Raw genomic sequence first — 17054 nt, 5'->3', positions numbered from 1 at the left:
ATCCAGATTTCAGCATCAGCTCATGTGGCTTAGTAGTGCAACCTTCTGAGCCACACCTTGGATCATCGCCAGATGGGATAGCAAGATGTACCTGCTATGGCAAAGGGGTGGTAGAGATCAAATGTCCCTACAAATACAGGAATAGCCTTCAAGCATGTACAGAAGACAAGCAGTTTTGTCTGGACAAGTCATTCTCGTTGAAACATTCACACACATACTATCAAACTCAACTTCACATGTTTGTGTGTGGTGTTAGCTATGTGACTTTGTGTTGTGGACTAAGGAGAAGTTCATTGTGCAACGTATCCTAAGAAATGAAGAGTTTCTGCAGGAGGCTTTGCCAAAAGCACATGACTTCTTTAGCTTGAGTGTGTTGCCTGAATTACTGACAAGAAGACATGATCCTGTCTTGGTGTCACAGAGAGCCTGTGAATACTGTGAAAGACCAGATTTTGGAAAAAATTATAATCTGTGTCAAATGCAACAACCACATTCACTACAGTTGTGCACACATAAAAAGGAAGCCAGCAACATGGTTATGTAGGAAATGTCTGAGAGTTGAGGCTTGAATGCCTTCATGTAGGAGTGGGCAATATAATGTATTGTATTGTGATAGGAGACCAGATATGGTGTTAGATGTCAGTTATGGATTGTCTTTCCCTGGTTGTTAAAGTTGCATTACAGTTGAAACAATGAATTCATCATCAGCCTTTTCTTTACATTTGATGTTGTTATTGACAGCTGTGTCTAGATGCACTTCAGTGCAACAAGATATTTTAAGTTTTATTCTGTAATGCTATATATGTATCCATAGAGATAATTTGCGACCTAAAATTATTATTTACTGTTTACAACATACAGAACCAGTTTGATTATAATATATTGTACATACTCCTACTTTCCATGTTGTTAATGTTTAGTGGCACTTTAATGGCACCTGAATGGAATGAAACTCTGTTAGTAACAACATTACAAATAAATGTGATACTGCATTCTGAATTGTTGAGATAATCTGGGGGGGAAAGGACCATTAGACACACCAGTGGCAGCCAATGTGGGGAGGTTTATTAAAATGCATTAAGTTTTAAGTACAGTAGGCCTATATACATGTTTTACAAATGTAAAATCACTTTATAAGTCATACATGGTTATGTGTAACTCATTTGGGAACAACACTCTTACAGAGGTTTGTGAGGGCACCACATACAATAACAACATCATCGAGTATGTCAACCTGCGACAAAGGAATAACTGTTTGTAAAATCTTAAAGTTTTTCCACCGACCAATAACTCGCTCTACATGGATCCTCACACGAGAAAGTTGTCTAGATGTGTCCACTTCCTGTGCAGAAAGCTGCTTCTTTCCTTTTGTGAAATGAGGGATACGAAGGGTTGCACCATAGGCCGCAAGCTCGTCTCTGATGAGAAATCCTCTGCCTGCTGAAACCTCATCCCTAGGCTCCAAAAGTTTGAGGAAACCTGACTCCTTAGTGATCTGCTTGTCTGAAACCCGTCCACCCCACCCAGGAGACAGAAATGAAATTGCACCAGCTGGAATGATGCCGATCAAATATTTAATGGTGTTGTTGTGTTTATAGTTTGACCATGTCTGGGCCCTGGAAGTCAGATTACTGGGTCTAGCTATGAAAATGTCTGTGCAATCTATTATGCACCGGCATCTTCTAAAGTTGCGCTTGAATATTTTGGCATATTTTTAAATACTGCACCCAGTGGCGGCAGGTGGAAAATATTTTTGGTGGGGCTGTTGATATAGTGAGTAAACATTATTTTTTGGGAGAAATGACCCCTTAAATTAGGACTTCTGGTGATGTAATGGCGCGTTTCCACTGCAGCGCGGAGCTCGCTTTAAGCGTGCCGAGCGTTTCCACTTGGCCTAGTACCGGCTAGCGGGTCCTAATTCACAGTTTTTCTGGCCCCATAAAATCGTGGTTCTAGGGCCAGGAACAACCAGGCTGAGTCGGGCTGAGTATGCTAAGAGAGAGAATCGCTGGCAAGGGGGCTACAACTACAACAAGATGAACATATTTGACCGTGATTTAATTGTAATACACATTTCAAAATGATGCCGAAGTAACAACATACTGATACCGGATCGTAAAAAACCATGAATTAATGCTTTGACAAGTCTGCAGACAGACGGCAGGTGAAAAACCCTTTTAAAATGCGTGTTTTCTAAATGGAGCTTGGCTAAGCTAACGTATATGCTCCGACCGTCCACACTCACAACAACGGCCTATACAGACATAAATAAACCAGCGACTGTATTCACCATGACACAGGCAGTCTGTGGTTTGTACTTGTTTAACTTTTGTCTAGTTTCTGGAAACAACCATTTGACCTTGTTGACATGTTACTTTTGCAGTTGGCTCATTCTACCTCTGCTATACATGTTCCTCACTTCTGATAATCAAGCTTCCCTTGGCCCTGGCTCTCTCACACACGGGTTGTAATGTTGGCTTCGCTTAATTCGCCAAACTTAAAGAAAAACTGTTTGGAATCTATCATTTTTTATTTATATTTAAAAGAAAACCATAGAGCCAATAGTCTGTCAATGCAAATATTCTTTCCATATTCCCATTTTCTATAGAGGCGAAGTCCCGCCCATCTACTTCCGACCCATGGGACCTTATTTCGGAAAAAGTATGCATTGAAGTCAATGGGGAGAGAAAGATTATCCTTCGATCTCATTTGAATTGTGCCACGAATTACACACATGATGTTTGTCAATCTTAAAAAATCATTTCCATGTCAAAAAAGTCACAGTTTGTCGTAAAACTGTTGAAATATAAGACTATGAAAAATATGCAACTAGAAAGACTACAAATCCCAGAATCCCGGTCCCGCATGCTGGCTCTTACGGAACCGACTCACTCCCCTTGTGTGTTTACAGCTCTCAACACGCCCAGACTTGTGTGTTAACTAGTAAAGGCAAAAGGTTCACTAGTTAACGCCTCTTTTGACCTTACTAGTTAACTAGAGGGGCTCAAAATGTCTACACGCTAAATAGTGAACCCTTTGCCCTTTACTAGTTAACTAGTGAGATACATTGAAATGCAACTAGTGAACTAGCGAGGCTTAAAATAAGCTGCTTATACATGTGCTTTTTAGTAATAGAAAAGTTCCTTTGAATGAGACTTACACAGAGTCAGAGCTAAATAAAGCAGCTACTTCCAGTGAAAAACCAAGAGAGGCTTCTGTGGCTCCGCACATTCCTCTCTCCCACCAGGGAGCTGCAGTCTGTTCAGCTACTATTTCTAGACTGCAGCGGTATTTAACTGTCCACTGTATCTCAACACAGTGTTCCCACTAAATACAGAAATACTCGAGGGATTTGTAAAGTTTATTTACATACAGGTTGAAAGAAAGGTATATGACACTCTGAACATTGACTCAACGCAAAACAGATATTTCAAAAAGTGGGACACAGGAGATACTTTTAACTTGCTGCCAGACAAGAATCAACCAACAAGAATCTAACTGAACATGAACACTCCTTTAAACTGAAGAGCCGTTTGGGAGCCGAAAGAGCCGGCTCTTCTTGGTGAGCCGAGCCAAATGATCCGGCTCACCAAGAAGAGCCGGAATTCCCATCACTAGGGCTCAACTTGCTGGCTGACAGAGGGGGTTTGGAGACGGACGATTGGAACGTGGTTCCACTGAGGAAGCTGTTAGGAGGGGACATGGTGGAGGTGCCATTGAGCTAGAAGACAGAAGGAGAAAGGCCGGGTGAACCTTTGAATCTATTCAGTCACTGGGTTATAGTCAGTTGATGAAATACCTTACCTTTCTCACGTTAGCAGGCGTGAGAATCCCTCCCATCGGCCTTTTGGATGGTGTTTTCATTGTAGTTCCATATGACATGTCTTCCTGTATCTGTTTGATTTTCTTCATTTGCTAATTTAAACAAAAAGAAGAATATAGTTATTTGACGAAGACATTTAAGACTTGATTTAGCCTTTTAAATCAAAGTTAAAACACACCCTCTCCAGTTTCTCCCTCTCCTTTTCAGCGTGCTGGTGATCCCACTGCTGCTGCGCGTACTCAAGGAATTTCTGTCCATTTTCGTGCTCCTGCTCTCAAGCATCAATCTGGGCTTTGAGATTATTTTCCAGCTGAAACAAACAGGAAACAACCATTTGACCTTGTTGACATGTTACTTTTGCAGTTGGCTCATTCTACCTCTGCTATACATGTTCCTCACTTCTGATAATCAAGCTTCCCTTGGCCCTGGCTCTCTCACACGGGTTGTAATGTTGGCTTCGCTTAATTCGCCAAACTTAAAGAAAAACTGTTTGGAATCTATCATTTTTTATTTATATTTAAAAGAAAACCATAGAGCCAATAGTCTGTCAATGCAAATATTCTTTCCATATTCCCATTTTCTATAGAGGCGAAGTCCCGCCCATCTACTTCCGACCTATGGGACCTTATTTCGGAAAAAGTATGCATTGAAGTCAATGGGGAGAGAAAGATTATCATTCGATCTCGTTTGAATTGTGCCACGAATTACACACATGATGTTTGTCAATCTTAAAAAATCATTTCCATGTCAAAAAAGTCACAGTTTGTCGTAAAACTGTTAAAATATAAGACTGAAAAATATGCAACTAGAAAGACTACAAATCCCAGAATCCCGGTCCTGCATGCTGGCTCTTAGGAACCGACTCACTCCCCTTGTGTGTATGTACAGCTCTCAAAACGTCCAGACTTGTAGTGATTTTCACCTCTTTTAATACTTTCCGCCTCATTCTGAAAGAAAGAAGTGAAATGTGCCAACGTGACGGCCGTCTTGGTGTGTGGTGCGAGACGGGAGATGTAGTTCATTGAGCGGTTTCACACAAAACACATTTCTTTGACTTGCAAAATTATCTTTTTATTTGACAAACATCATATGTGTAATTCGGGGCACAATTCAAACGGGATCGAAAGATAATCTTTCTCTCTCCATTGACTTCAATGCATAACTTTTCCTAAATAAGGTCCCATGGGTCGGAAGTAGATGGGCGGGACTTCGCCTCTCTATCCAGTGGTTCCCAAACGGTGTGCCGCGGCACACTGGTGTGCCGTGAGTCAAGTCCGGGTGTGCCGTGGGATTTTGTGACAACCATACGTTATTATTGCAATATACAACTACACAAAAATAATTATTTTTTAATTTACTATATCAGTACTTTGTAGGTTTATATGTACGTAATCTGCGCGACTTGCACGTCCACATCTCCACGTGCAGTGCTGCATAAACATGGCTGACTCAGCGATAACTTTCGAGGGGTGGAGGTATGCCCATTATTTTGAGTTTGTCCGAAGAACAGACAGGAATGTGACGGTGAGGTGCAAACTGTGTGCAGGCCAGAAGCTGTTATCCACTACTGTAAACACCACTGCAAACCTCAACAAGCACCTGCAAAGAACACATGCTAAGGTGAAGCTATCGCATACGCTATTTGTTGTTTGTTTATATCACGTAGTCTGTTCTTCTTCTCTGTCTTCCGGTTGTTGCCTGTTTTGAATGACAAATACACACTACCGCCGCCTGCTGGTAAGGAAAGTTATTGCCACTCACGCATGCGCAGTTCGTACGTGCTCGGCGAGTAAAGTAACGAGTTACTTTATGTAGATAGTAACGAAGTAGTGTAATATATTACTTTTTTTTTTTTTAAAGTAATATGTAATATATTTTTAAAAATTGGTAACGACCCCATCTCTGGAGTTGGCGTTCTCTACTCTGATTTACATGAAGAACAACAGGAGGTCACGGCTCTCTGTTGAACAGGACTTGCGAGTGGCCGTCTCCTCAGTGCCACCAAGGATTACAAAATGCTGTGCGTCCCGACAGGCACATGTATCTCACTAATTTGTAAGTCGGCAACATATTTACAATAGCACATGTTTCAATGCTGATTGCTGAAATGTTACATTTATAATTTGTAGTTCAGGACCATGGACAATGCAGCTTCCTTGCATTGACAGTTCTCTGTGCTGAATTTCTGCTGAGTTTCCTTTGCCTCATTTTTAATGTTGTGACCTGTCTGGTTTAAATGAGTGTGTTGTACAGTACATGACCATTGCATGTATGATATGTGTAATGTGTATTTGTAAAGCGCTTTGAGCATCTGGAAAAGCGCTATAATAAATGTAAGGAATTATTATTATTATGAATTGCTGCTTTGATGAAGCCTAATTTGATAAAGTTTCAAATTAATTTCTGAAATATTTCGTTAATAAATATTTCATGAGTAATATAGTTGTCTTTGTCACATTTTATTTGGCATTAGTAAATAATTAAGCACATTTACAGATATTTTACATGATATGAGTGATAACACGTGTTATAAGGGCTATTTTGCACAATAGGTGTGCCTTGAGATTTGTACTTGTCCTTTGGTGTGCCTTGGGCACAAAAAGTTTGGGAACCACTGCTCTATACTACTAAATGACTTCCATACTGCTAGGAACCCTGATTGTTTCAGTACCCCCACCTGCTGGCGAGAATCAGTAATGCACCAACAACCCCTCAGCTGTTTTCACTCTAACATGTGGTAAGCTTGAGCTCATTTGTTTTATTGCTAGTTTATCCAATGTTGTTTTGAATCCCTACCAACAGCTAGTTTAAAACAGTTCATTACTAATCCTGCTCTATAATTACTGAGCAAAGTATACAATTCCTAACCTTAGGCAAGCTCTTCTGCAGGTCAGCCCTCTGCTTCTGTTCTTTCAAAAAGGTTCCCACCTCTGTTGTTGAATCTTGCAGGGTCGTCGTCCTTTTTCTGATATGGAGAGAAGCACATACATCCTTACATGTAGCCACCTAGAAAAGTCTGTTTTAAATGCTGCCACACTATATTCAAAGACAGTACTCACGTCAAGTTCCAAGTACAGGGTCCAGTTCTCCTGCCATTTCATGACTCCCTCAAAGAGTTGTTGGTGGTCCTCGTAATACTTCTTCAGCGTGCTGACCTCTACCTCGTGCAGGTGGAGAACGTCTTCTGAGAAGTCATCTGGGTGGAGAGAACGTGCACTTGGACCCACATTTCCTTTGTGATGATCATCAGCATATACATTAGGTGTACGGGCTTTGTTAGAAAACAGCAGATATTTACCATCATGATATGAAAAGAAGGCATTTCTCCCAGAGAAGGCGATCTACCCTCTGATGGCCACAATAATCAATCAATCAATGTTTATTTATATAGCCCAATATCACAAATGTTATATTTGTCTCAGTGGATTTTACAGTTTGTACAAAATATCAGTATGACAATACGACACCCTCTGTCCTTAGACCCTCACATCGTACAAGGAAAAACTTCCGAAGAAAACCCACAGTTTAAAGGGAAAAATGGGAGAAACCTCAGGGAGAGCAACAGAGGAGGGATCCCTCTCCCAGGACGGACAGACGTGCAATAGATGCCGTGTGTAAATTGAAAAGATAATACATTTGCAACATAGGTAGTCCAAATGTTTGGAAATGCATGTGTGTATAATAGGAAGATGAATCCACGAAGATATCCATCCAGGACCTATGATCCAGGACCACAGCCACGACTCAAGATCCAGGGCTCGCGATCCAGGACAGAGGAGCGCAGGATCATCCATGACTCCGGATCCCGGCGTATATAGACACCAAAAAGAAAGACATTTGAGGAAGCTGGGTTAATCGGAACATGAGAGTACACAGGTATAGACGACAGAGAGAAGGAAGAAGTAAGATGCCCCCCGACAAACTAAGCCTATATCAGCAAAACTAGGGGCTGAATCTAATCAGCCCTAACTATAAGCTTTATCAAAAAGGAAGGTCTTAAGCGCACTCTTAAAAACGGATAGGGTGTCTGCCGCCCGAACACAAACTGGAAGCTGATTCCACAAATGTGGAGCTTGATAAGAAAAGGCTCTGGCTCCCATTGTACTTTTAGAGACTCTAGGAACAACCAACAACCCTGCATTCTTGGAACGCAATGCCCTAGTAGGACAGTAGGGTATAATGAGTTCTTTAAGGTAAGATGGCGCCTGCCCATTAAGGGCTTTGTAGGCGAGAAGAAGAATTTTAAATTCTATCCTGTGTTCTATAGGGAGCCAGTGTAAGGTAGCCAGAAGAGTAATATGGTCCCTTTTCCTAACTCTGGTTAGTACACGAGCTGCAGCATTTTGAATCAGCTGAAGCGACTTGACTGACTTCTTGGTACACCCTGGTAATAAAGAGTTACAATAATCCAGCCTTGAAGTAACAAATGCATGGACTAGTTTCTCTGCATCGTTTTGAGGCAAGATATGCCTGATTTTTGCAATGTTACGTAGATGGAAGTAGGCGGTCCTTGAAATTGATTTTATGTGGGCGTTAAAGGATAAATCCTGATCAAATATAACACCAAGATTCCTTACAGTCTCACTGGAGGCCAAATTAATGCCATCCATAGTTAGTATATCCTTAGATAATTTGTTTCGTAGATTCTTCGGGCCAAGTACAATAACTTCAGTTTTGGTCGTGTTTAACATCAAAAAGTTTAAGGTCATCCGCGTTTTTAAGTCCTTAAGGCAGTCTTGAATTTTATTTAGATGATTAATTTCATCAGGCTTGATTGATAAATATAGTTGAGTATCATCCGCATAACAATGAAAATGTACAGAATGATTCCTTATAATATTGCCTAACGGAAGCATATATAATGTGAACAAAATAGGTCCGAGCACTGAGCCCTGTGGCACTCCATGGCTAACTTTGGTTTGCATGGAAGATTCATCATTGACACGTACAAACTGAGAGCGTTCAGATAGATAGGACCTAAACCAGCCTAAAGCAGTTCCCTGTATGCCAACTAAGTGCTCTAGTCTTTGCAATAAGATATCATGGTCGATAGTATCAAATGCAGCACTGAGATCGAGCAAAACAAGAATAGAGACACGTCCCTTGTCAGAAGCTATTAGAATGTCATTTGTGACTTTAACCAGAGCTGTCTCTGTGCTATGATGTGTTCTAAAGCCAGACTGAAAATCTTCAAATAAATCATTGTTTTTTAAGTAATCACACAACTGTTTTGCGACCGCTTTCTCAAGAATATTTGAGAGGAACGGAAGATTGGAAATAGGTCTATAATTGGCTAAAACCTCTGGATCGAGGTTGTGCTTTTTAAGAAGCGGTTTTATCACTGCTACTTTGAATGATTGTGGAACATAGCCTGATAATAAAGACATATTCATAATATTTAATAAATAAGTGCTAATTAATGGAAAAACTTCCTTCAACAGCTTAGTTGGAATTGGGTCTAACATACACGTTGATGGTTTAGAAGAGAGAATCATTGAATTTAATTGTTCAAGGTTTATGGCTGAAAAGCATTCTAGTTTACTATCTAGTGTAATATTAGAACTTACGTTTCCGGGAGCTGTTGATAACACTATACTGGTCAAAGGCAAGAGGTCATTAATTTTGTTTCTAAGAGTAACAATTTTATCGTTAAAAAAGCACATAAAATCATTACTACTGAGTGCTATGGGAATAGAAGGCTCAATCGAGCTGTGGCTTTCTGTCAGCCTGGCTACAGTGCTGAAAAGAAATCTTGCATTATTCTTATTCTCATCTATTAATGAAGAGTAGTAGGCTGCTCTCGCTTTACGCAGTGCTTTCTTATATTCATTGAGAGTAATATGCCAAATTAAACGAGATTCTTCAAGTTTAGTGGAACGCCATATCCTTTCAAGTTGTCTCGACTTTTGCTTTATTTTGCGGGTTTCGGCATTATGCCATGGAGCTAATCTATGTTGTTTTATTTTCTTCTTTTTCAAAGGAGCAACAGAGTCTAATTTTATTCGCAGCGCATCTGTAGCACTATCAACAACATGATCAATTTGGGGTGGTGTACATTTTGTATAAGTTTCCTCCCTTACATGCAGACATGCTATCGAGTTAAGTATTGGTGGAATCTCTTCCTTAAATTTGGCTATAGCACTAACAGATAGGTTTCTGCTGCAGGAGCTTTTGACTAATGCTTTGTAGTCTCGTAACAGTACTTCAAAAGTTACTAAGAAATGGTCGGATATAGCAGGATTATGCGGTTCGACTAATAGTTGCTCAATTTCAATACCATAAGTCAGAACAAGGTCGAGAGTGTGATTATAGCAGTGGGTTGGTTTATTTACACTCTGACAAAAACCAACAGAATCTAATATAGAGTTAAATGCAACAGTAAGGCTATTTTTATCATCGTCAACATGAATATTAAAGTCACCTACGATAATTACTTTATCTGTTTTAAGTACCAAAGTTGATAAAAACTCAGAGAATTCTGATAATAATTCTGAATAAGGACCTGGTGCACGATACACTGTAACAAATAAGATTGGCTGCAAAGTTTTCCAGGTCGGGTGCGTAAGACTAAAAACGAGACTTTCAAAGGAGGTATAATTTAATTTTGGTTTAGTATTGATAAGTAAACTTGAGTCAAAGATTGCTGCAACTCCACCTCCTCGGCCCGTGCCTCGGGCAATATGAGTATTGATATGGCTGGGTGGAGTGGCCTCATTTATGCTGACATATTCTTCATGTATCAACCAAGTTTCAGTGAGACAGCATATATCAATATTATAATCTGATATTAAATCATTTACCAATATTGCTTTAGATGCTAGAGATCTTATGTTTAAGAGACCACATTTAATATTCCTGTTTTGTTGCACTGTAGTAGTTGTTACATTTACTTTTATTAGGTTATTATGTATGACACCTCTATTAGGTTTTACCTTAACTTGTCCTCGGGCAGACACACACACCGCTAATATTGGGTATTTTATTGGGTTCGGGATTCCTATTCCACAATAAAAGATGTCATGCTCTGCATTTTCAGCACCTCTAGACGCTGGAGCTCAGCTTGGAGCTGGAAAGACACATTGTTAATGTGTGACTTTGTTGAAACAAAACACTAATGCATTGTCTGAAGTCATTCATGTAAAATAATGCAGATTTCTTACTGCCTCAACGTTGCTCTTCTTTGACAGGACCATATGCTCAGAGATGGGCTCCCTCTCCTCTTGGGGAATCTGAAGTATTTCCCACAGCTCCTTGATGGTGACGCGCAAAGATGAGCAGCGCAGCTCGTTCTCAGCCTTGGTTTCTTGTAACTGGAAGGAAGCAATCAATTATACTATGAAAAAACACATGATGTTTGTTTTAGACTTCTCTCAATCTGACCAGAGAATCAGATTAAAAAACATTAAGATAGAAATGTTTGAAATTCACCTGACTGAGGAGAACTTTAAGAGCACCAATGTTGTCATTTGAGAGACAAAATGCATCCTCGTCCTCAGACATCACATCCATCTCAAAACTGGTCTCTGGATATCTCCTTTTTGAGGCTCACAAATTCATCATGACGACATTCCTAAAAAGATAACCCAAGTTTACTTCCAACCGTTATAAGAAAAAGGCATTGAGTATTTCAAATGAGCAGAACATCAGTGACACCTTCTCTTTGGTCAGATCATCCAGGTAGGCGTGATATGCCTCAAGTTGCTTCAGTGATGGGATGGCGGCCTGGTCAATGCCAAATGGGGTACTGCACATAATGTCACACAGCTCACGGTCTTTGCCTAGGAGGCCCATTAGCTCTTCCATTCTTTGCTTCTTCTGCTCCTTCATCAACTCCAAACGTGCACGGCTATTCTTCTCAAACTGCAACATGGAGCAGCCCTCTTCCTCCTTGAGGAATCCAGAAAGTTAGTCCAAGAAACTTTTTTTCCAGACAGTAATATGAAAACACCTAGATATATTCCTGAACGAAACTGTACCTCAAAGGAAGGCAGCTGAAGTTCACGGCACAACATGTTTAACTCTTCAAGACATTCCTGAATGTTTTTCATTAATCTCTCCTTTCGCTGCTCTTCCTCAGTAATCATCAGGTGCAACAGCTCCTGTAGGACAAGAGTAACACAACAAATCATTTGTAAACTCCGTCCGTAAGTCCAGACTTTAAATCTTATTTAAACTGATGACTCACTGTAATGTGCTTGTGGACATCGTTGGTTCTCTGTATGCACTGTTCCTCTGTAAAAACCGATTTCATCCCAAATATCCTGCAGCCTAACCAGAACTCCGTTGAGATAAGCAACAGACTCTGCTGCGTGGACTTCACTGGAAAACAAAAGCAGCAGTGTAACGGGTACGTTTAAAAACACCTGTTACCTGTCAAACCAGTACAATATTAACGTTAGCGGTAGAGAATAATATCAAATCAAGTAACGTTAGCGGACTGTCAGTAGCAGAGGGCTAACGTTATATACCGCTGGGCTAAATTAACGTATAATAGCTCCCCGAAGCTGTCTTGTAGCATTAGCTTAGCTAGCTGTAAAGTTAAATATTACCAGCTGGAGCGTTAGAATAGCATTCAATAGTGATGTTACGTATTGCGCCGAGGCTTCGGAGCGTGTGTGTCGAGTAATCCCCGAAGCTTTTTGTGAAGCATGTATCGAGGCTTGTATCGTTTTGGGCCAGTGACGTCATCGATGACAAACGAAGCCTCGCTGCCTGTCGATACCACGTGACTGCTTCACGAAGCGATTCAGATCGGTTGAACCGTTGAACCACAACGCTCATACCCATGGATGTATAATAAGAACCATATTACCCCTCCTGTACCCGGGCCCGCTGGTGACACGATGGAATTAAAAGAGCTCAAAACCTCACCTATATAGAGGTCGGAACATGTCATAAGTATAAATAGATACAAGCATAAATAAATGTAGGAAAAAAAACATGAATGAATAAATACAGGAATAAATATGTTACAGTATTTTCAGGGAGATTCAGCGTGTGTGCTGTGGCTCAGCTGGAAAGCAGTTGACTCACGATCGCAGGGTTCCTGGTTCAACGACTCGTCAATATGTCTTTTTTGTTGATAAAAGCTACAGCTAAATGAGATAATGTAGTTAATAAATGTATTCTTTGATATGGTTTAGCCTTTCTCAGGCTACAACATGGTTACGTTTATGAATATTATTAAGGAATACAAATCCCTATTTGTAATGTTTACCAGCCTCCTTAGGCTTTTCAATCACAATCATTCAACTGGAATAAATACAATATTGTTAACATGAAAATATGATTTAATGTTCGTTGTTTAGAGTTATTCTAAGGCTTTACTCATTGGGAACTCGGTATGAGATAGAGCACACTGTTGAGATGTCCAATCTGCCTGTTTTACACACTTTGACCAACAGGGGGTTTGTGTTCAAATGAAGCCCATGATGAAGCCTCATGAGATGAACCCTTTTGTGAACCAATTGGCTGGAAAGCTTCATAAGGCTTCATCTCGCCATCACTAATGCTAAGAGTTACCTGGAGCCTGCTATTATCCACAAGTGGAACACTGATCAGCAGCAGAATTTCGATAATCTACAACAACAGGGGGGAAAGGTCGCAGTTGCAGGAGATATGAGAGCAGATTCTCCAGGTAAGCAGAAACAGACAAGACAGTCTAGTGCCAGAGTTACTGGTGTATATTACAATTCATCTACTTATCCATTGAAGTTCGGTTGAAAAGCCTTGAAACCTCCTGTATTATATTTTCTTCAGGACACTCGGCTAAGTTCGGGAGCTACACACTCATGAACCTGGGAAGCAACACCATTCTGGACTTCCAGCTTGTTCAGGTGTGATTCTCTTTCTGGGTGCTATCATTTTAGGCTTGCTGGCTGTTGATGCATGCTTCTGTGTATTTATGCCCTATTTGTTATTCCCCAACAGAGCAATGAAGTAGGTGGTAGTTACCACATGGAAAAGGAGGGACTCAAAAGATGCCTAGATCATCTGGAGTCAAAGGATTTGGCGGTTGAGTACATTGTGACTGACCGTCATCCGCAGATCCAGAAGTACCTGAGGGAACGCAACATCGAACAATTCTATGATGTGTGGCACTTTGAAAAAGGTATTTATCCCTATGTTGTAATGGAAGAATACCAAATTAGAGGCACTGTCCTTTGTTAAGATATTCCTTTGTTTTACTATGCAATTTATCCTGAGCTTCTAATCAGCAGCAGACATGACTTAATGTCTGAATACATTCATTATATCTCCTACAATTTGGCCTGCCAGACCACTTGATCACAGCACCTTTTCTCATTGTAAATTACATTTCACTCACTAATCCTAGGATAATGTGAGTACTCTTTAGAATGAGAATTTACAGTGATATGAATATGTATGGAGGTTTCCTGGCTATGAAATGTTTTCGGACAGAAGGGTGTCGCACTGACAGGCAATTATCATATGTATGTTATGGTTGATGATATATGAAGTGTGGAATTTCCACCACACCCTTGAATGTTGTCCATCACAGCACGTCATTTCCACACTATGGCTTGAATATTAACTTGTGCATGTGCTTTTTTTTAATCAGGTTTGTCCAAGAAACTTCTGAAACTTACACAGAACAAGGACTGTGACACGAAGTTGAAGAGGTGGCTGCGCAGCATAAAAAACCATGTATACTGGAGTGCGACGAGCACAACCTCGGGGCCGGAGAAGGTGGCAAGGTGGACGTCACTGGTCAACCACCTACAAAACGTTCACGTGCATGATGACCCCCTGTTCCCCAAGTGCACACATCTTGTAGGAGCCGCAAGTGATGCAAATAAACCTTACCTAAAAGGTGGTAAGTTCAATATTTCACTTCCTTCATAAGATCAACAATATAGAACGTAAATATAACATTGTTGTTATGGCAAATTATTGTTGTAATGTTCTAATGTGCTGGTGATTTACCTAATGTCTTTGTCATTTTACTCAAGGCTCAATAACACTCGCCAGAGTTGAAACGATACTCACCAACAAGAGAGTTCTCAAAGATGTGCTAAAGCTAAGCCATCACTACCAGACCTCATCCCTGGAGTCCTTCCACAACTTAATTCTGCGTTTTACCCCAAAAAATGTGGTTTTCCCCTTCATTGGAATGTTGTGCAGGTAATACACTGTATACTTTATTCTGTAGCATCTTATAACACAGTCACTGTTTAGTGGCATGAGGGTTTTATTCTGTCATAACCAGTGTTGGGAATAACGCGTTACAAGTAACGCGTTACTGTAACGCCGTTATTTTTGGCAGTAACTAGTACTCTAACGCATTACTTTTTATATTCAGTAACTCAGTTACCGTTACTACATGGTGCGTTACTCCGTTAGTTTTTTTTATATAGTCAACAGCCAGGCGAACAGAGATGAGAACTGTACTTAAGTACAGTACTTGAGTAAATGTACTTAGATACTTCCTGTGTCACATGCGGAGACGGGCTGTGGGCGTGTTTGTGTTGTTTACTAACAATACTATCATTGCGGCGGCGGAGCTCAAGTCTAGTTTCTCCACCTGGAGATATTCTCACTATTTCACTTTTGTCGAGCACAAAGAAAATAAAGTTTCTGTTAAATGTAAGTTGTGTCCTGGCGGGTCAAAGATCCTATCTACTGCCCAAACCAGTAATTCAAATCTCTTAAAACATCTGCAAAAACAACATGCTGGGACGAAGCTAGTAGCTAAGACCACAGAGACTCAGCCGACGCCACTCCACCTCCACCTAAGCAACAGCGGCTGGATTTTAACCAAGGGACTGCTGGCCAGGGAAAAGTCGATAAAGCCATTGCACGGTATGTAGAACACATGCAGGCTATTGCTACAGTGGAGTCACCCGCTTTCAGGGAGCTAGTTAGCATGATAGCATGTCCGGGCGGCACACGGCATATGGGACGGAAAACTTTTTCCAACTACCTGGAGAAAGAATATACAAAAATGGAAAGCCAGCTAATATCGATGCAATCCAGATTGCATATAATGCATGTCAAGTTGATCAACAGATTGTATTATTCTCCAATGCAATAACGGTACTGAAATGAAGGCTATAAGGGCATTAATGGGAGACATTTTTTCAAGGAACTAAAACGTTACTTTTCACAGTAACGCATTACTTTTGGGTTTAAGTAACTAGTAAAGTAACTGAGTTACTTTTGAAATGAAGTAACTAGTAATGGTAACTAGTTACTGGTTTTCAGTAACTAGCACAACACTGGTCATAACACAAAGTCTCATTTTATTTTGCTATTCTATAGGTCGTGTCTAGCAGCAATGCATCACAACGAGAATGCTGGGCGTGACCAAGCGACAACTGCTGCAGGAAAACTTGTCTTCAAATTGGCTTATCCAAAATCAAAGAGGGGAGAGTGTACGGTCAAGTCTGTTAAGAACGACCCTACATACAGTAAGTTGTGAAATATTTGTTTTTGTTTTTATTATTATTAACAGAACTTACATTTCAAATGATTAAAGATACAATGAACAATAAAAGTATTACATTAAATACAAAAAGTGAATAACAATAACAAATTATTTATACAATGCTTTCTTTTTCAGTCTATGTGGATGAGCTGACGAAGCTTGTGTTTCACAAAGTCTTTCTGGACCCTACACCCTTTGTGGACGAGCTGAAACGAATCCACGTCCCAGAGGACCTGTCAACTCAATTTGACAGGCCCCCCAAGGAGGAAATGATTGTCAGCCGTTTCTCCCGTTTCCCCCCAAAGGAGGTCGAAATCCTACATATTGTCCAGCCAGATCTGGAAACTCCTGGCGGATCCGGAGCACAACACACGACGGAATCACCACTCTGATGCCTCGCCCTAAATATCCCCAGCACCAGCTTACAAAGCTGCGATACGCAAGATATCGAAAACGCCTATCGGGAGAGGAATGGATGATGTACATTACATTCAAATATAAATATACATTCACACATTTTGTACATTTGTAAAAATAAAGTTTGATGGAAATACATAGTAGCCTTTCTTTCCTGAATGATTTGCTCCTATAACATATCATTCATATATAGCAAACCATGATTTGATTTTTCATCAAACGGTAGTAGTTTATTACAGGTAACAATAACTTACTCTTCTTCCGTTGTATTTGTCAAAGGTCCGAAACTGTATTTATAAATATTGTGGAGATTCTGCAGGGTGTATGGGTTCAAGCAGTTAGGCTCTAGTCCTGGGTGGCCAACCA

The 17054-nt window shown here is 40.4% G+C and overlaps 1 protein-coding gene and 1 pseudogene across 1 annotated transcript; one reads left to right on the top strand and one right to left on the bottom strand.

Moving 5' to 3' along the window:
• Positions 1 to 3421: 3421 nt before the first annotated feature.
• LOC117554616 lies at positions 3422 to 11930 on the bottom strand (annotated as a pseudogene).
• Positions 11931 to 13464: 1534 nt separating this feature from the next.
• LOC117554626 lies at positions 13465 to 16825 on the top strand. Its single transcript, XM_034229076.1, has 6 exons — positions 13465 to 13659; positions 13754 to 13934; positions 14406 to 14660; positions 14797 to 14968; positions 16106 to 16254; positions 16407 to 16825. Exons 1-6 carry the CDS (start codon positions 13615 to 13617, stop codon positions 16661 to 16663), a joined length of 1059 nt encoding a protein of 352 aa, XP_034084967.1. The 5' UTR covers positions 13465 to 13614; the 3' UTR covers positions 16664 to 16825.
• The last annotated feature ends 229 nt before the right edge of the window (positions 16826 to 17054 follow it).

The sequence above is a fragment of the Gymnodraco acuticeps genome, unplaced genomic scaffold (genome assembly GCF_902827175.1).
Source record: "Gymnodraco acuticeps unplaced genomic scaffold, fGymAcu1.1, whole genome shotgun sequence".
In the NCBI taxonomy this organism is placed as follows: Eukaryota; Metazoa; Chordata; class Actinopteri; order Perciformes; family Bathydraconidae; genus Gymnodraco; species Gymnodraco acuticeps.
Note: the sequence above shows the minus strand (reverse complement) of the source record. Positions and strands in the feature narration are given on the sequence as shown.

Bases quoted from the DNA above. Each gene is read 5' to 3' on its own strand.
- LOC117554626 (XM_034229076.1), top strand. From the start codon at position 13,615: ATGAACCTGGGAAGCAACACCATTCTGGACTTCCAGCTTGTTCAG. The intron at 13,935-14,405 runs GTATTTATCCCT...TTTTTTAATCAG, and splicing joins TGTGTGGCACTTTGAAAAAG to GTTTGTCCAAGAAACTTCTG. The intron at 14,969-16,105 runs GTAATACACTGT...GCTATTCTATAG, and splicing joins TTCATTGGAATGTTGTGCAG to GTCGTGTCTAGCAGCAATGC.